General features: G+C 51.4%; 3 protein-coding genes and 1 long non-coding RNA gene across 15 annotated transcripts in view; 1 reads left to right on the top strand and 3 right to left on the bottom strand.

The window, feature by feature from the left end:
• Nucleotides 1-5,298, bottom strand: part of SYCP2 (synaptonemal complex protein 2) — a 78,853-nt gene extending 73,555 nt beyond the window's left edge. For 7 of the 10 annotated variants that reach the window (XM_077873777.1, XM_077873776.1, XM_077873783.1 and 4 more), the window contains exon 1: nucleotides 106-240. The gene's annotated coding sequence lies outside the window, so the exon portion shown is untranslated. Of the gene's footprint in view, nucleotides 1-105; nucleotides 246-5,282 lie in introns of those variants that run through there. The other 3 variants (XM_077873775.1, XM_077873778.1, XM_077873784.1) reach the window with 3 other exon arrangements.
• On the bottom strand, nucleotides 3,759-5,276 carry PPP1R3D (protein phosphatase 1 regulatory subunit 3D). The gene has a single exon (XM_077873788.1). The coding sequence runs from the start codon at nucleotides 4,937-4,939 to the stop codon at nucleotides 4,040-4,042; it is 900 nt and encodes a 299-aa protein (XP_077729914.1). The 5' UTR covers nucleotides 4,940-5,276; the 3' UTR covers nucleotides 3,759-4,039.
• A 61-nt stretch (nucleotides 5,299-5,359) lies between the features above and the next one.
• FAM217B (family with sequence similarity 217 member B) lies at nucleotides 5,360-13,002 on the top strand. 3 transcript variants are annotated; one of them, XM_077873787.1, is made up of 4 exons: nucleotides 5,360-5,770; nucleotides 7,032-7,143; nucleotides 7,252-7,337; nucleotides 8,753-13,002. In XM_077873787.1, the coding sequence occupies exon 4, from the start codon at nucleotides 8,757-8,759 to the stop codon at nucleotides 9,882-9,884; it is 1,128 nt and encodes a 375-aa protein (XP_077729913.1). In that variant the 5' UTR covers nucleotides 5,360-5,770; nucleotides 7,032-7,143; nucleotides 7,252-7,337; nucleotides 8,753-8,756; the 3' UTR covers nucleotides 9,885-13,002. The 3 variants fall into 3 exon arrangements, with proteins under 3 accessions (XP_077729913.1, XP_077729911.1, XP_077729912.1); XM_077873785.1 differs by having other exon boundaries at nucleotides 5,363-5,461; XM_077873786.1 differs by lacking the exon at nucleotides 5,360-5,770 and adding an exon at nucleotides 5,782-6,041.
• LOC144298632 (uncharacterized) lies at nucleotides 10,481-15,172 on the bottom strand. Its single transcript, XR_013365577.1, has 2 exons — nucleotides 14,758-15,172; nucleotides 10,481-13,480 (listed from the first exon to the last, which is right to left on the bottom strand). It is a non-coding gene; the product is annotated as an uncharacterized LOC144298632 (long non-coding RNA).
• Between the last annotated feature and the right edge of the window lie 3,810 nt (nucleotides 15,173-18,982).

Raw genomic sequence — 18,982 nt, forward strand, 5'->3', positions numbered from 1 at the left:
GCGGCGGGGGGCTGGCCATCCCGTCTGTCTGCCCGCCCGTCGCAGCCGGAGGCCACAGCCCCGCAGCCCCACCGTCAGGGAGCCCAGCCTCGACGCCCGGCCCACCTGGGGCTGGAAGAGGCCTCCGCGCCGGGCCCCAGGAGCCGCCGTCACGACCGCCGCCTCGCGTAGCGCCTCCGGCCTCGACTCCCGCCACGGCTCCTCAGACGGCCGACAGGGGGCGGGAAGCGTCCGCCCAATCAGCGCCGCGTGCGGTGGGAACGACGTCCAATCAGCGCAGCCCGCGGGCCAGGCTCCGCCCCTCGCACGCGACGGCCGCGCAGGGGTCTCCCGAGGCTGGAGCCAGGGGCGCCGCGGTGGGCGTGGCCCGGGGCGGGGCCCCAGAGGAGGCCCAGGCATCCCCTGCACGGCCCTCCCGCGGTGCGGACGCGCCCGGCTGCCCCGACTTGCCTCTCTGCAGGGCGCCGACGGGCACCCTGGCCTGCCCAAGGGCACCCTGGAGGGCGGCGGCTGGGCGGGGCCGCAGAGACCCGGGTCACTGGGAGAACCTGCGAGGACTGCGAACCAGATGAGGCCGGTCCCCACTGAGCCCTGGCCCCGCCCACTGCTGCCCGGCCACGCCCCCTCGAGGCCACGCCCCCACCCGGGTTTCCTAGAAGCAGGGGATGCTGTGCGGGCGCGGGGGGTGGGGGGGTGCCTCCTGCCCTAATTAGCTAAACCCCAGACTCCTGGGGGACATTAGGCTGCGGCCATGCAGACGTGGGACTGCGCACAATCATCATCAGGATAGGCCCAGGCTTTTTAGAGCATTTCCATTTAAAGCATCAGTTTAAATAACAAGATCAGTGGAAATGTCTGTGGTCTAAAATATGAAGCAATTCAGAAACGGATACAGCGGACAAGCACCCTGAACTCGTCTCATCTTGCCACTTTTTAGTAGAGAAGAAAAATGATAATCTTTACTGTTTCATGTGTCTGGAAAGCATGGGGATGGGTTAGTAAAGCACCACATGGAAGATAAAAGCAGATCATCTTATTTGAATTGTTTTTATTTTTTTAAATTGTTTTTAAATAGGGTTTTGGAGTATGGTGTTAGATGGAAAAGCTTTATCAATCAATCATAATTGGACTTACAATTAAAGTTAACAAGCACATCCTGTCACAGGGCCGAGCATGTGGACTTTGGTACAGGTTTCAATGCTGACTCTGCTGCTCACGGGCTGTGGGTCTTTAGAAGAATTACTAAACCTCTCTGAGCATCAGTCTCATCAGCTGACAGGGATATTATCTACTGGGTAATTTTCGGAGTTAAATGAAATCAGCCACATGCAGTACCTATCACTGTGAGCAAGCAAGAATGAGTGCACAATAAATGTAATCCACGTTAATTTCCTCCCCCTGCGTGCCAGGCTTTGTACTGGGTGAGGGGCTCAATCCACATTCATGACTCCTTACACAGCATCCAGCAAGCATTGAGAGAAGTGGAATCACTATCCCATACCCCACGTTCCCTTAGAGCTTTTTGTCAGATGTTAACACTGACCTGGCATAAAAGATTGCATTTCAGTTTCTCAAAGACATAACACAACTGTGATGCTAAAGCTGAGTCCTACAGTTTTCCTTTTTTGGCAAAGGCACTAAATTTGAGAGTGTTTTGGGAAGAATAAGACTCATGTCTGCAATGATTTAAGCAAGAAGTTTCTTAAGTCTTATTTCTAGAATTAGACCACAAGAAAGACACACCTCAGATGATAATTTATCCACATACTTTAATACTTAGGCTTTAGTAAAATCATCTTAAATGACCTTAAAATATGTTTGGGGAGACAACCCCCACAATTGCACAATCCACTGCAAAATGTTAACAGCTAAGCAATATAGCCATTTTAGGATCTGAAAGCTCTCCTTAAGCTGAACTTTATCAACTTCTTTATCAACTAGGCAGGTATATTTAAGTTCTTAAATTTTTAAATGTTGATTTTTTTTAAAGGCACGTTGAGGTTCTCTTAATATTGAAGATAAAACATTTACTGTATATTCCATGACCAGAACCTTTTTGACAAGTGACTTTCACAAGGGCAAGATTCTTTACATGCCTTTACACAACAATACATTTGGCAGCTCTAACTCTTATACCTGAATGCTCTGGACAATTGTCTTGCACTCTGGGCTGGGGCCAAGGACACAACAGCCAAGGCTCTTTCAGGCTTGCTGACCTAATTGGACAGTTTATGAAACAGCAGGAAATGGAACCAGGCTTCCACTCTGTCTTGCATGTCAATGTAGTGCACAGTGCTAATAGCCAAAGGTTCAACTGAATCACAATACTTTAAATCAAAATTCAGTGTTCTTACTATCAAAAAGTACCAATGAAAGTCATTCCTCTTCTTGGAATTTTACAAACACAGACGTTGCAATTATAAAAACAAATTGGTTAAAAGGTAAAGCATATCTTTGACATACTGATTTGACAAATGGTATTAAGTGTTCAAAAATCCAGAGTTAATTCACTGGTGACAGTGATCACAAATTAATCACACTGGTTTCAACTGTTATCAGAACCAAGAGTCACAAGTTGAAGGCCTTATTCATTCTGGATGGGTTTTCCATACCGCAGTGCTAGCACCTGCTGCCAGACCACCACTCAGCACCAAAAGAAGTCATCAGCGCCTTGCTGGGAGTTTTAAGTCATCGTGGCATCCAGCAGGGGACAAAGGCCTTGACTTCTTGGTTGGAGATAAAATACAAAATAAAAAATAAAAAACATAAAGAAAAGCATTTAACATTTTAAAAACTGGGGGGAAAAGTCCAGATAATATTAGAAACTCTATCTGAAGGCACAAAGAATAAAGTTGGCAGGTAGCTGATAAAACTGGGTAGATATAAAAACAATTTAAAACTATTAAAAAGTATAAATACTGGTGATTTTTCTTTCCAGGGCTCCAGCTATTGATGAAAACACCTGCAAGTTCCACTTGATAACCTGACTTCTGAAATATCCTGACCCTTAAGCAGACATAAGAGTCACCTTAGTCATCAAAAAAGGTAACTGCAAAGAGCATTGCTGCCTGACATTTTTCTGTAGAGTTGTCTGAAAATTGAAATAACTTAAGGCAGGATTCCTCAAAATGTTTAGGTAGCCTCAAACCTAAACAGAATGGCCTGATAACATGCAGATACATTAATTACCAAACACAAAGAAGGAGAGCACAGGAAGTAAGAGAAGAGAGTGCAAGAGAAGGGACTGTTTTTGGTAGTTTTCAAAGTCTAGCTTTTTCCCCACCTTCCTCGGCTCTTGGCGTAGAAGACACAAGGCCTAATAAGCAGGGCAGCCTGAACTCCCAAGAATGGCTGTGTGATGACCGATGAGGCATACATTTCTTGCCTATTAATAGTTTCCCACTGTTCGAAGTCTACAGACATTGGCAAGCAAACCTAGTCTCAGGTTTTCCTTGTCCCAAGGCAGAAATGCCTCAAGGGACGGTGATGGGAGTCACACCGTACATTCTGTTTACGATGGGTACAAACACACAAGACTGACTTATATTCTAGCTCGTTAAATCCAGACTGTTCCTGAGAAAGCATCCAACAAGGGTAAAATGTTCCAACACCACAATGGCAATAAATAACGACTACATTTACAAAGACCCAATCAGGACACATGCAAAAGTCACAGGCTTTCGTAGCAGGAGGATGCGTCTTTCCAAAAAACCAACCAATCAACCAACCAACCAACCCACCCACCCACCCACCCACTCACCCCGCCTAGGCCCTCTCCAGAGGGGCCAACACCGCCATGCATCCTCCGCCCACCCAGCACCCTCCCCCGGCGCATTATACCACGGCCTTCTGGCCACCTGAGGCTACTCTTTAGACCTAGGGACACAGACGTTTCAAGTAGACGATGGAAAGGGCCACAGCCTGGGGGCCTTGGAGCAGAAGCTGAAGTCAGAAGGCCCAGGCCGTGGGGGGGAACAGTCCCCGCCAGGATGGGGGAGCCCAGCGACGAGGCCCCCGCGGCTGGGCTCGAGGGACGCCCTCAGATGAAGTGGATCCAGCTCTCCTCGCACTCCCCGCGAGGCATGTGCAGCGCGTGGTTGCGGCACGTGAGGCTGTAGTCGCGGCCGTGGTTGTTGTCCCAATACTCGGCGCCCGCCACCCGGTAGCGCAGCGCGAAGTGCACGCGGGAGCCGAGCGCCAGCAGGAAGGGCGGCACCGGGAAGCCGAAGGCGAAGACGTCCTCTGTGCCCCCGGCGCCCGCCGGGCCGCGCCACCGGGCCACCGCCTCGTGCGCGCTGCGCCAGTCCGAGAAGGTGTAGCGCACCGCCACCTGCTTCTCGAAGGCCACGTTGCGCACGCGCACTGTGCCGCTGATGCCCAGGTCCGAGCAGGTGACGCGCTCCAGGCAGATGAGCCGCTGCGCCAGGCGCTCGGCGAAGTCGGCGGCCTCGATGGGCGGCGGGAAGTCGGGCACCAGGCACTGCAGGGTGAACTCCAGGTCCTGGCTGCTGCAGCACAGGTCCGAGTTGATGGCGAGGCGCGACAACACGTGCAGCGGCACGGCCGGGTCCTCGCCCGCGTTGAACACCTTGACCTGCGCCAGCTCCAGGCCCAGCGCGTCGGCGAAGCGCACGCGGAGCTGCCGGCTGCAGCCCGGGCGGCACGCGGCCCCCGACGCGCCCCCGGCCTTCTGGCGGCGCTCGGGCGAGCTGGGCAGCGAGCGCGCCCGCCGCAGGATGATGGGCCGCAGGCGGGGGTCGCAGCCGGACGGCGCGGGTGGCGGCGGCGGCGCGCGGCCCGGGCTCCCGGGGGGCCTGCAGGGCCGCGGCTCGGGGGCCGCGCCGCCGTCCAGGTCGGAGACGCAGCTGAGGCTCCGCGGGGCGGGCTTCCGGGCCCCGGGGCCGGGGGGCAGGGCCGCCGAGCCCCAGCCTCCGGACATGGCCCGTCCGGCCGTCGGGCGGCGCCGGGCCCCCGCGCCCGCTACCCCGGGGTCCCCGCCGAGCTCCGCAGTCCCCAGCGGCCGCCGCAACCGCAGCCTGCGGGGAGCCCCCGGCCCCGGCCCCGCGGCCCCCGAGTCCGCGCGCAGGTCTTCCGCTTCTTGCAGCCGGAGTGGAGCTGCAGAGAGACGCGCGCTGTCTCCGGGGGAGGCTCCTCCGGACCCCGCACCCCCGGCCCGGGGAGCGCAGGGCGGGCGCCTCCCTTCGGCTTCCGCGGAGGTCCTGGGGGGAAGGCTGCGCGGGCGGAGCCGCCCCTCCCGCCTCCCCGCCCGCCGCCTTACTTACATGGCTGCAAGTCGGGGCGCAGCTTCCCGGAGAGCCTGCGCCCCGCCCCCCGTGACGCCGCGCGCCCGCCCCGCCGCCGCCCCGGCCCTGCCGCAGCGCGCCCGGGTCCGGCCTCCCCGCCCCGCGCCGGGAAGCCTGGCGGGCGGCCTCGTCACGTGTCCTCGGCGATCGCCCGACAGGTCTGACCCATTTGCGTGTGCATCTGCCCGGGCCGCGCGCCTATCGATCGCAGATCCGTGTCTGCACCCGCCGAGGACGAGGAGAATGCATGCTTCGGGCCCTTGGACTCGGGGGCTCCCGGGCGGAGGGGGGGCGGGGGCGCCCGAGCCGGTCCCCCGGCTCCTGTGAAGCCTGGAGGCCAGCCAGCTCTTTGGACGTCCGCGCTGCACCCTGGAGCCCCGGCCAGACCGGGGGAGCCTCGCTGCCCAGAGGGCACACGTCCTGACCACTCACCACCCACAATGCTTTGCCGCCGGACCGCCAGCCAGGTCCCCGCAGGGTGGGGAGGGGGGCGGTGCTGCTGCTGCTGCTGCTGCTGCTGCTGCCGCGGCCGGCTCCGGGCGGCTCCGGGCGCCCAGCCCCCGAGGAAGACGTGGGACGGAGAGTCAGTGCCTGGTGATGAATTAATGCCGCCGCCCCGCCTGGGGCCCTGGCGCCCGGGGAGCGTTTCTGTAGCCAGACTCTCAGACCTTCAGCTTTGTTCAGTGGGAGCCTGCACGGTCAGGGAAACCGCGAGCTGGCTTAGCATCTTAAGACCCTGTAAGCATTTGTTTCCTGCTTCACACTGTAACTTGCGCTGAAAGCGCTGCCGCTCACGGTGTCAAAAGCCTGCCAGGGGAAATGAAGTGGAAAAGGTGGAAGTGCCATTTCCAGGCAGCAGTTTGGGGCCTGGCGTGGTGTAGAGAGGGTTCCTTTATACGGTCCAGAAGGACAAAGCAGAAGGAACACCAGACTATCAAGGGAGGGTTGGTAAAGAACCTTTCCTACATCTAAAATGAACCAAGCTTGCAGATGGTGGTAGGTCATGAATTGTGAGAGCCTGTGTACCCCGGCTGAAAAGGCATACCCGCTGATGAAAAGGAATACAGCCAAGTTTGGGGAAGGGGAAAAAAAAAAAAAAGGCCGTCTATCTCACCGCTGTTCTATTTTACAGAGGCAGAGGATATTATGGAAGAAAGTATTCACTTTCAAATCAGGGCCCTGTTAGTAGGCCACCCACTCAGGGAAGACAGCATTCTTGATTCGAGTCAACAGAATTTCCCAGAGATGCCGTTATATGATGATCTGTATTACTATATTGGTGATCTTTGAGTGGATTGATGTGATCCTGAAGGCAGGAGAATTAAAGGGGAGCCTGCCCAATAGAATTCTAGTTCCATGAGATCGGGGTTATGTGCCTAATCCTGGCCATTTTCAAGGCTCTCCTGTAATTACTTGTTGCATGAATGAATGAATGAATGAATGAGTGGACATGGGAGATTGGAGTAATACCCGACCTTAATTATTAATTAGCTCCACATATTTCCTGAAGGTGTTATTTCCAAGGAGACTGTGTGTGTGTGTGTGTGTGTGTATAAGGAGAGAAAGTTTCAAAAAACAAGATGAACCTGTAAACAGGAGGTGGTACCCCCCCCCCAACATTTTAATACTAGACAAGTATTTCAAAACAAACAAGTGGAAGCCAGCCCAGTACTCGGTGGCAGGACCATTTGCAACCCATACTTACGGGCAGTGTTCCGTTGCTTCTAGTTCCGGTGGTGAGGACTCCTTTCCAAATATAAGAGGAATAAAGAAGTCACTTCCCCAGCTGTCATCATCTGCCAACAGATTGAGCAAGAATATTTCAAGCACTACAGAAAAGGTGATGTAAATTTTGAGGGAAAATCTTACTTAGATTTGTTCTGCCGTTTTGTTTGCTTTGTGTGTATGTGTTGTCATGGTATTTATTACTCCCTGTCTGTTTTTTTAGACAGTCCATCAAACCCTAGAAAATGATCAGCCATCTGATTTTTTCAAGAAAGGGAATAGGGTGAATAAATCTCATCAGAAAAGCAGGTAAATAATTTTGATTGCTTTGTCTTGCAAAAAGCACATTACATCAGTTCTCCAAGCTGAATATGTGTGGCTGGGAAAAAAATAGTGTCTGTGGATAAGAAATATGTATTTATGTTTTTTATGATACAACAGCAGACATGAGTGGGCAAAATGGTTTTAAACACTACTTGTTAGTAAAAATTCCAGAGGTCATAATTCTGCCACTGTTAGCAGGGTCTGTAATTTTGGGTAAGCCCCATAATCACCATTCTTTGGTTGTTTCCTTTTTTTTTTTTTTGTATATATAAAATGGATACTGATAATCACTTTTTCTTGATGTGCACTGACAGCTAAAATCAACAAAAGTTATAACAGGTTTGGTTATGGGTTCCAAATAACAATTCCTTTATCCATTTCCTCAACATACACTGAGCACATGTTGGCTATTGGCCACGATTCCACATGTTCCAGATTTATTAAGAAACAACATGTATTCAAATGATTGCTTACTGTGGTAGAAACCGCTGGACAGTGAACCTCTGATGTTTCCAGAAAGCATGTTTACCACCCATTTTCTTTTACCCAATTTAGTGTTCCTCAGAAGTATTATGAATCCTAGTGAAATGCTATGTTTTGGGTAAATACACAAAAAAAGAAAGTATTTTCAAGTCTGTTATGAGGTCCTGCCTCAGCCTACGTCACCTTGGGGGCGAATCGGTTGCTCTACTAGTAGCGCTCATTGAAGTCATCATTCAGCTGTAATCCTATGTTCTCATTCATACTGTGTTTTAAGGCACCAGATGATTTTTTCTCTCTCTCTCCTTTTAAACACAGTTTTCCTGAAATGCGTTTCCTATTTGAAAGTACTCTAATAAGCTTTTGATTTGAGGTGCAGGTTGTCTGTGCTACCCTCGTCCATACTAAGATCTTACATGGCTGAGAATCACCACCAATCAGTGATTAAGCGCTACAAAATTTGCAGTTTGCATCTTGTTTACTTTTCATTGAAAATAGGCTTGAAAAAGAAAGCATTGGCTTTTAAGCCGTTAGTGTCACTAAACGCTGTTCCTTATTAGCAGAACAGATTGAGAGTTTAGGACAGATTTTCTCCACACTGATGTTTTTTTTTTTAAAAGTACCCACGACTGGTCTAAAACTATGAGCACTTTACGAAATGCCAGTGTTGTTCTTAAGTGGTACCACCTGATAGCCCCGCAGAATCTATACATCTTTTGGCACCTGCGACCCGCAATGCTTGGCTAGAGCCCGGCGTGGCCTGATGCTCTGCGGGAGCTGCCTGCCCCCCCACCCCCGGGCCCTGCGGGCCATCCCAGGGCCAGCTCAGACCGCCGCTGCACAGGCCAGTTTGTTTGTCTAATCCCAGCCAGGCCGCTTTGTGTCCTATGAACTAAGAATCACAGTTTTATTTCTCACAGCAACATGAATGCTGGCCCACCTTGGAATAAAGTGCAACGTTCAAAACATTCTTCAGGAAAAAGGCAGAGTGCATCCCAAGTGCCCCTCGTGTCCCCCCCGCCGCCCGAGGACGGACCCCGGGAAAGCAGTTCCTCGCAAGGAGACCCCGAAAGGAGCCCCCTGGGCCCCCGGCGGCGGGGCGCCCCCTCGGGGGACCGGCTGTTCCTGGAGCTGCAGTGCAGGAAGGTCAGGAAGGAGGCTGCGGCCGAGGACGAGGACAGCGCCAGCGACCTGTCGGACTCGGAGCGGGTGCCCATGCCGCCCGCCGCGCGCGCGCCCCCGGAGCTGCAGCTGCGCGCGGAGCAGATCGACGAGGCCGCGGGGCCGGGCCCGGACCCCGACGCCGAGCCCTGGGCCGCCCCGCCACCCGCATACGGCTACGCGGACTTCCTGCCCGCCCCGTTCAGCTCCTGGGACCTCCGCGACCTGGCCGCGGCCCCGGGGACCGAGCCCAGCCCCGCGGCTCGGGGCGGCGCCGCCGGGCAGCTCGCCAGGTACATCGACAGGCTGGTGCAGCTCGAGTGGCTGCAGATGCAGACGGTGCAGGGCGAGAAGGGGAAGGGCGCCCGGGCCAGGCCTCCCACCGGCCCCGGGGCCACGTCGGGGGCTCTGAAAAGCCCGGGCAGGGCCAAGCTGGTGGCCAGCGCTGCAGCCAGGCTTCCCCAGGACGCGGCTGGCAAGCCACCTGCGCCCCGGAGGAAGGACCTGTCCCGCGAAGAAGCGCGGCCGTCCTATTACGCCTTTGACCGTCCCCCCAGAGCCCCCCACGCGCGGGGCAGCAGGCCAAGTTCTCAGAGGCCAGCCCTCGACCCGAGGACCGAGGAGCAGACAAAGAAAGCGAGTAAGAGCCCCAGGCCGCAGCAGGGCTGGCATGCGCCCTGCGGTGACCGCGGTGACCGAAGCGGCCCCGGAGCTCCCGCGCGGGGGGCCAGCGCTGCAGACCCCACCGACCCCCGCGCGGCCCCCAGAACGCAGGCACACACGGCGCTGAGGAAGAAGGGGGCTGCGAGCACCTGCGCCCCTGCCACCACGTCCAGCGAGAAGAAACCCAAAACCAATGGAGCAAAGCCAAGCACATATAAACTCAAATAATAACCGACACAACGATGAGCTGCAAAGACGTGCAGACACCTTAAACGTTAGAGCTCTTCCGAAAGGGACAATACTGTGAATTTTAGGACGTTTTACTCTCAGTCGTGGATTGAGATCCCATCGGTGCAGCCCCACCCTCGCCCTAGCCACACCAGGCTTTTCCAAAGAAGGGTGTCTTTCAATAAGCCTTTCTTGGTATTGACAGTCTTAAGTAAATAAGAGCCCTTTAGATAAAATTTAACCCAGGTCTGTGCCATATAAAGACATAAAATGACAGGGAAGGAGAGATCTACCCTGGAAGCAGCAGCCAGCCCACACCTGAGGCTGGCAGCAGGGTTCAGCTCCCCCACCCCCATGCAGAGCACCTGCATGGAAAATGTAATGCGTGCGGGCTTAAACTGTGTGGAATTTGAAACATATGAAGTACGGTTCCTGGTGTCCTCCTCGTAAACTATCCAAGCAGGAGTTGTGCTATTTCAGGCCTAGGAGAGGGTCTAGCTCTTCCTCAATGTAGGGAACCTCTCCTGAGAGCAAAAGTATTAGTAAGCTGCTTGTTCTTTCCAGACCATGGAATCTAATACTTTCATGGTTTGGAGGGGGGGGGGGGGGAGTGTTTTGTTTTGTTTTATTTTGTTTTGTTCTCAAGGTGTTTTAATTAAACTCAGAGGTGGTGGTGAAGTCCACCTTCGGATTCCCTTCACTGAGGTTGAGTAGGGCAGAGACTTGTCCAGGTGGAAGCAGTAGGTCTCAGCAGGACCCTCACTGGTGGGTGGGAGCCAGCCTTTAGCACCCTGGCGCTTCTGGCATGTATGCCTTCTGGAAGAGGTGGACAGGAAAGCCACCATTTAGAGTTTGTGCATGAAAGGCCTGAAACCAGATAGATACACATGAAAGCACTGTGACTGTCACAGTAATCACATTACTGCTTTGGGACCTGGGTCCTGCTGTTTGTAGCCAGCATAATCCGTTTTAAGAGCAGGATTTTATCACTTTGCTTCAGGGCAGAGGGGTGAGGACACATTTCCAGATGGAGTTGGGAGTGTCTTCTTAACATCCTTACCCTATCCCGTGGTCTGCTCAGTCTTCTAGTTGCACTGTGGGGTTTCTGTTGAAATTGTAAATATCTGTAAAACCTTTGGCTGACTGCTGGATGAACAGGATGTTTTAATGACTGCAGCTGATTTTATCTCTTTAAATGATTATTCTCTTCGTTTTCATACATAGATGTTTCTCTTTTTCTCTTTTTACCTCTGGGGAAAATTAAAAACTTAGCACTTTTCATTTGAAAGTGTATATATATACTAGCTTGCAGACTTCACAGAGCAGCTCATGTCATCCAAGTCACCTAAGTTAATAGCACAAGGGCAAGACGCATTTATTAATGAAATAATGGGCACAAGTTAAATATTAAGATCCCATTCTTAAAAATCTGACCTTAATAGTATGTTAAACAACACATACAAATTTTTATGGCAGTTTTCTTTTCTTCCAAGACTGTATTTCTAGATTTTCATAGATTCCATCCTATATTCTTTATCTTTCACACCACCCTACTGGAGAGAACATGGTCTTGCACTAGGATCTTGTACCTTTTAACAGGAACAAAGATGTTCATCTAGTGGACCTTATTTCCCTCGTTCTCAGTTATGCTGTAACTTTTACACTTGGTGTATGCATTGTGGTGTGCAAACGTAAAACTGCTCTTCCTTTACCTCTCTGTGGTTGCTGCATGGCACCCCATGTGTCCTTCACCTGGGCTGCTGCTTGTGAGCACAGGCGCACTAGTCCTTTCTGCACAGCTGGCACTGCCGCTCATTCATGATGCTTCCTCTGCTACGATTTGTAATGCAGCTCTTTATAAGATTTCAGGGCCGATAAATCTCTGTAAGCACATTATATCCATATACATACTCCTGTTATTAATACTATGGGGTTTACACCAAATTGCTGCCTTCTCCAGGAATGCTCTGTGTGGGTAGTCTTGGAGGTCCTGCAGGGTGAGGGTCACATGCTCACTTTGCCTTGTGTGTGTCTGAGCCGAAGGCCACCCTGATTAAGAAATTTAGAGGTGGTGCCTCGGATGTTATATTTGTCCCTTGCTCTTTGAATCGAAGTCAGTTGCCTCATTTGGGGAACGGTTATCATGTCACATGTTGAGACAATTTTAAAAGCCTGAAAAAGTGACTTTGCTTGTTCACGTTTTTGCCTCAGGTTGATGGTTTATTTTAACCAGTATTCTTGGGATTGGATCAGAGCTCCTGATGAACAGCATGGGTTCACTGCAGATCGTAAGCACAATCTCTATCCCATGATTTCCGATACACACACCTGACTCAGCCTCATGTTCTAAATGCTGCAGACAAGAATCCCACCAGTTTCACGCAGACGGCGCCGGAAAGCGGAGTCGTGGCCTCCTGTGGTTGGTCAGGTCTAAGCAACCCAGCATCCTGCTAGTCTGGGGACGTGTCACTGTATTCAAAGAAGTGCCTCTCATTTCTGGGAGTTGTTTACGTACATGTTGTGTTTAAACCAATTGAAATAATCCAAGGTTAAAAAAAAAAAAAGGTGTAGAGAAAGTTAAGAAGAACTACTTTAGGCTTAGAATCAGTTAGCAGAAGCTGTAAAAACATACAAAAACAAACTGCAACAACCTATCGGTATTAGCTACAGTTCTTTAGTTTGGGAGTATTTCTCAAATCTTTAATGATGACGCTGGCCGAAGGTTTGTAATCCACTGGCAGGGCAGGGGGGTGCCTGTGTCAATAAAGATTGGGGGCATCGTTGGGCTCATGGCAGCTATGGTCTGAAAGGAGGAAGGCTCGTCCTGGTTCGTAAGCCAGTAGGCTAGTTCCCAGAGAGACAGAACAATCTCTACCTTCATGATTTAAACATTGTCTAACGCCTCTTTATGCTCACTTGAATAGTTAAAACTAGAAAACTCTAGGTGGTACTGTGTTTCAAGGTAACCGAGAAGCAGTATTTATAATTCATTCATGTGCATGTACAGAAGTCCATTTAAGATGGCCTGACCCAATCGAGCATGTTTGTTATTTGCTGTTATAATTATTATATGCTTGGTTTTGTACATAATAAAACAATACGTGTAAGTTTTTGTGAATCTGGACTTTTCCTTCCTTGAGATCAGTTACACCGTAGGAAATGCTGTATGGACATTTCAGGTAGGGTTTTGTTTTGCTTGTGAGTTTACTAGGAAAAGAACAATAAATGGGTATGGCTGTTTGGCAGATTTAAGTCCATACCTTAATGAGATAAGAGTTGATGAGCGTTTGTAGAGTCCTCTTCCTCTTTCTGGTACAGAGCGGGAGACACCCCAACACGTGAGGATCTCCCCGTGTGCCTCTTCCAAAACGGTAACTTCTCAGCTTTCGGAGCAGCTGTTCTTGTAGTTCTTTTCCTGTGTTTCTCTCATTTCTGCCTGGACATCTCACAGAACCGGTGGGCAGGAGACTCTGCGCCGTGTCCCTTCTTAATACTCAGCAACGAGCATGCCAACATTACTAGGAGCATCTGAGAAGCACTGCTGGTGTTTTGAGTCCCCATTCCTCTTATTCCCTTGGAAGGTGTCAAACAGGGAACTAGGATGGAAATTGAATAAAAGTAAAGAGATGTAATAGGAGGAGCTCACACGCTCGAGTGCTCACACGCAAGTCCCAGACTGAGTGCCAGTTCTCCCCAGGAGCTGCACACATTCTCAAAGGCCCTTTGCTCCTTTTCCTTAACTCACTTCTGACAAGAAGGTGCCTTCTTTTGAGCCTACCAGATAGTGGCCGTTTAATAAAAACGTAATTCTGGGGGCATTAAAAAGCAAAATTCCACCTAGAAAATTTTATAGGTCTTATTGGCTTAATTTAATGATGCATGAGTGGGGCAGCAGCCCACCGGCAGGTGGAAGGCAGCTCCAAGGAGTGTGCAAAAGGAGGGACTTCTATAGGCACGAGGAAGGTGTACTGGGCAAGAAAGTAGCCGGGTTATTGCAAGGTCACTTTCCTTTCGGGGACAGCCGGGGTCTTACCAGGCAGATGGCCTCACTAGTGCTAATCAGCTGGCTCCTGACTGATGGGTCTAAGATCCCACTGTGGGAGAGCCCAAACTCTGAGTAAGGCTGGCCTGGCAAAACCACTCCATGTGGGCCTGTGGTCTTTTTATCAGGGGGTTTAAAAATAATTTTCTGGTAGTTGGAAAATTAACCATGTTGGGGCGTTTTAAGTCATAAAGTGGTACATAAAATGGTAGATTATTTTTGGATGTTGCTGTTTCATCATCCATGAGGTGGCCACTAAATCTCTAGACCCAACCCGACACCACCTCAGTCTAAAGGTCTCTTTGTTTGATTCCTTTAACATCATAAATCAGCTCTGTCAAGCAGGGAATCATGCTCAGCGAAAGAACAGAGATCATTCGTTTGTAAAAATCTTCCGTGAGACCCTGTTTCAAACAACAGGATGCAAATAATCCCTGTCCTCTGCGATTCGCTCTTGAAGGAATGGACCATGAGAACACTGGGCAATGTATGTGCAATTCTGAAAATGGGATCGTCACGAATAGACCTGTCCTAGCCTGAGTGGTGGTTTTAGAGAAATCCAGGGTTCATTTCACCTGCGATCCCGGGCACCTGGCAGGGTCCCCAGCTGCTGTGCTCCACAGCAGGTGAAGGAGAGAACACCGCCCCCCCCCCCCCGCCCGCTGCCAAACAGGCCCCTGGAGGGTCTACTGCCTACAGTGGGAGACACTCGAAAAACAGGCAGTCCAAGAAAAACCCTCTTATCTTTCTTCTTTTTCTTCAAAGCAGGAGATGAAATTCCTGCATGAAAGACGCCCTCCCCAGTGCCAGAAAGAAAAGTAACATTCCTACCGTCAGGGATGAGCGGTGGAGACGCAGCAGGTCTCTACCCAGATGTTGTTTGTTAAAATGGTCTTGTCTTCCTTGGTCTCCACACACGGCTGAGTGCCTTTTCTCCTTCAACCTAACATCGAAGCAAGTATCTCCCACCGCTTCTCCAGGTCCCTCCTTCCTTACGAAGGTCCCCGCGTCACGGAGAACCTGAGTCTTCGATGATCTGTCTGCTTTTTTATCCTGTTGCTCTGACGTCCATCACCTTAATTCTCAGCACCCTCCAAAAAGGACCCTAAGAGGGTGCAGCGAAGCAGAATTTGCCACCCCAAAATATGTTTTAAGGAACAGCACAGACACGGGGAAATCACCGAAAGCTGAGAAGTTACCGTTTTGGAAGAGGCGTGTCTCCCGCTCTGTACCAGAAAGAGGAAGAGGTCTCTAGAAACGCTTATCAACTCTTATCTCATTAAGGTATGGACTTAAATCCGCCAAACAGCCACACCCATTTATTGTTCTTTTCCTAGTAAACTCACATAACTGGCTCCCCTCCAACATGTTTTGTCTCTATTTATTTATTTTTTATTAGTTTCAGGGTAGAGGTCATCAGTTGCCTGCACCAGCGCTCCTTCCATCACGTGCCCTCCTTCATGCCCATCACCTGGTTACCCGTTCCCCCGTGACCCCAGTGTTTCCTAGAGCTCAGCATCTCTTATGGTTTGCCTCCCTCTCAATTTTCATCTTATTTTTCCTTCCCTTCCCCTACATGGAATTGAAGAAACAAAACGAATGTCTTTTGTCTTTATCTGGAGGTGCTATTTAAGGAGGCAGCGTGAGCCATTTGGGGGAGTGACTCGGTTTTCCTGGGGTCTCTCCCATGCGTTCAGGAAGCATACCTGTTCCCCAATTTCTGTTTTTCTCCTGCGCATCTGTCTTTTCTTACATGAGCTCTCAGTGAAGAACGTGGAACGGGGGCCGCCCTGGTGGCTCAGTGGTTTAGCACTGCCTTCGGCCCAGGGTGTGATCCTGGAGACCAGGGATGGAGTCCCACGTCGGGCTCCCTGCATGGAGCCTGCCTCTCCCCCTGCCTCTGTCTCTGTGTGTGTCTCTCATGAATAAATAAAATCTTAAAAAAAAAAAAAAAAAAAAAAAAAACACGTGGAAGGGTACAGGTGAAATTATTTTCCTCTCCCATGAGGGTAGAGTCAAATTTTACCTCCCCTATCGAATGAAAGTCTGCATCTGGACAAGATCCTCGGCAGTTCACATTTGAGAAACCTGCGTTGCTGGTGGTGCTTAGAGTCTGAACCCACTGCCTGGACTGCGTATCCGGTCTCGACCCCTCCCTGCACTCTGGCCACGCTAGCAAGGTCATCTGCTTATCTCTGTTGATTTTCTCCAGGGCTTAAAGGCACTCGGCTATCTCTTGGCTCAAGGATAGGTCACTAAGCGGCCTGATTTATGGTTTCCAATAATTTGCGGGGCAGGTGAATGCTAAGGAGCTGAGGTTTCTTAGAACACTTGCACCTTGAGCTCGCTTCCCTTCCATTTTGCTCTTCTGCCCTTAGCCGGGCCCTTCGCTCCCTTCATCGTGGGCCAGGTTGAGAAGAGTCACCACTGCCCACCACCAAGCTTTCCCTCCAAACTCTTGTCTCACCAGACACCTGCCCTCGTACAGCAAGGAGAAGGAAAAGGCTGTGCTTTGTCCTGTGTTGCTCAATTTTCTAAATGCTGGAATGAAATGCTTTTTACTTATTGGTCTTATATAATAACGAGATGAGTGATCCAGCAGGTTCAGTTGAAGATGTTCTGATTAACAGAAATCTGCATTTTTCCTGCACAGGACAATTTTAAGGCAGGAGGATACACAAAATAGCCTCAAATTTTGCTCTCTCCCTTCTTCCCTGAAAAAGCATAAAAACATTTACATATACAAATTACCGAAGAAAGAGCTCAGTACTTACATTATCAATAAAATTAGTATAAAATATACTTGAAAAAAGTGAGAAACACTCCAATCAGTCATACTTGGCAGCGTTCCCCACCCTCCCACCCATTTGCTCATCTACAACTACTAGTTGAACAAACAGGGGCAAGAGACTAAAATTTCTCCAAAGGAATGTTCTGAGCAGCTCTTGGGGGCTGACAAAGTACTAAAACATAAGGGCCACACTTTCTCATCAGCCCGTGTGACGACTACTGCAGCAACCAACGTGGGGCAGATAAAAATGTCAGGAAATACAAGTGACATTTCATTCTCCTGTGAAGTCTACTCTTCAGCTCTTGGTGGGTGTCAGGTATGGGGGTACATGTGTTCGATGCACGATATTAGATGTGAGGCTCAGAGTACGCTTGATAATAGCTTGGATTTTTCTGTGCTGGAATCAGATTCACTTTTCTGATTTTTTCCCCCAACATCATTTACAAATGTTTCAAACATACAGAGGAGTTGAAAGACTTGTCCAGTGAACACTGCCAGGCTCACAGCTTGTTCTCTGCTTTGTGCCCCACCTGCCTGCCCCTGCGAGCACCTGGCTCCCTCCCCAGGGGGTCCCTCCGGTTCACCCGCTGAGGTCACTCTCCGGCGCACCAGGGGACTTGTTCCATGTTTCCGTGAGCTGTGGTTATTCAGTTGGTCACAGTTGGGCTGGGGACCAGCTCCCCTGAATGTGGACACAGCCCTCCCCTGGGGTTCTGTTGTCAGTGTTTGGTTTTGTTCTTTAACCCTACCTGAGGCTATTCTGAGAAACTACACTTATCTTGTGACTTTGAAGAAACAGGACCTTGAAATCAGAATCCTTTTAGGGGAAGGTAAATTTTATATGAATGGACATAACATGGGGAGCTCCGACCAGGAGACGTGTAATTTATCCTGCACCCTGGATTTTGAATCCCTGCCTTCCATCATGGGCACCTTGCCCCAGGCCCCTGGGCTATGGAGATGGGTCCCCTTTACAATGTGAGTCCCCTCCCCTGGGCTCTGCCTCCTCCGGCAGGGACAGAGGTCTCCTGTCTCACAGACCCCCCTTCCACGCTTTCGCCGATGGGGGGTGGCCTCTGCGCAGAAGGCGTCCAGGTGGCCACGCTGGCGCTGCCTCCGCCTCCCCTCCCAATGGCCCTCTCAGGCCCCAGCACATCCCCTCTTTGACATTTACTTGGGCAGCCTGGGAAAGTCTGTCTCCTCATGCCAGACGGAGGCATTGGTGGGCCCTTCTCCCCTCCCCTGTCCCGGTCCTGCTGTCCGTCACAGTTCCTGTCTCCTGGGTGGCACACGCGGCCTGGTCACTCACACCACTGTCCAAGCAGCCGGGATGGGGCGTCAGGCCCTCAGCCTTGTCAACCGCACCCATTACCAGTGACTCCATTCCCTAGGAAAATCCAACCCAACGGTTTCCCAGAATGGAAAGAAAGCCTCCCATCCCTCCCCGGTGTGGGGGGCAGGTCAGCTCCTGCTCCAAATGAGGCAAGCAGAAAGCGGCCGGCCCCCTGCCCCAGGACTCCTCACATCCACGGCTGCAGTGGCGGAGGGCGGCCTGCCAGGTGATGGGATCCGTTTGGCCGTGATTTGGGGGTCCGGAAGTGTCTGCTATTAATTGTTGGGGTCTCTTCTTAGAATGTCATGAAGGTAATGCTGCCTCATTTTCAGTTAGGATCCTACTCGCCAGTTCCTGGGCAAGTGGAAACCTGCTGTGCCACGTGCTTCCCCCCCCCCACCCCCAGCAGAGATGGAGGAGGCACGTGTTCAAGCTGCCTGTACTAAGGCCCCGCAGTGACACTCAGGGTGAGTGCCTGGCGTTTGCGGGAACCTTGACTGTCGTGGATGATTCGAGGCAAAATTAATCCTTAGCAGCACTCATGGCGTGCTTATCGTGACAGAGGATCCTGAGAGCTGGGGGGGCGGGCACCCCTGAACACACAAGGGGAGGCTGATGAGTGCAGATGATTGGTGTGCTCATCCTTTCCTCTCCGACCACCTGCCCCATTTATCTCAGGTCACATTTCATCTCTCAGTTTCCGCGGATCTGGGGTTCTGGGGGCTGCCACCTTGTGGCTGCAGAGTATTGGTGCACCTCGAGGATGGGAACCTTAGATCCTGTGGGGTCTCTGATGCTCTGGACAGAAAGGGAACCTTGACACCTTGCAGTTCACGCTCACCTGAGACTGCACTGCGGCAGGTGAGGCCCAGCAGCACTCAGCCCAAAGGGGAGAAGGGCTGCCTTACGGGAAGCCGACATCTCGCTCGGTT

The sequence above is a fragment of the Canis aureus genome, chromosome 26 (genome assembly GCF_053574225.1).
Source record: "Canis aureus isolate CA01 chromosome 26, VMU_Caureus_v.1.0, whole genome shotgun sequence".
Taxonomy (NCBI): Eukaryota; Metazoa; Chordata; class Mammalia; order Carnivora; family Canidae; genus Canis; species Canis aureus.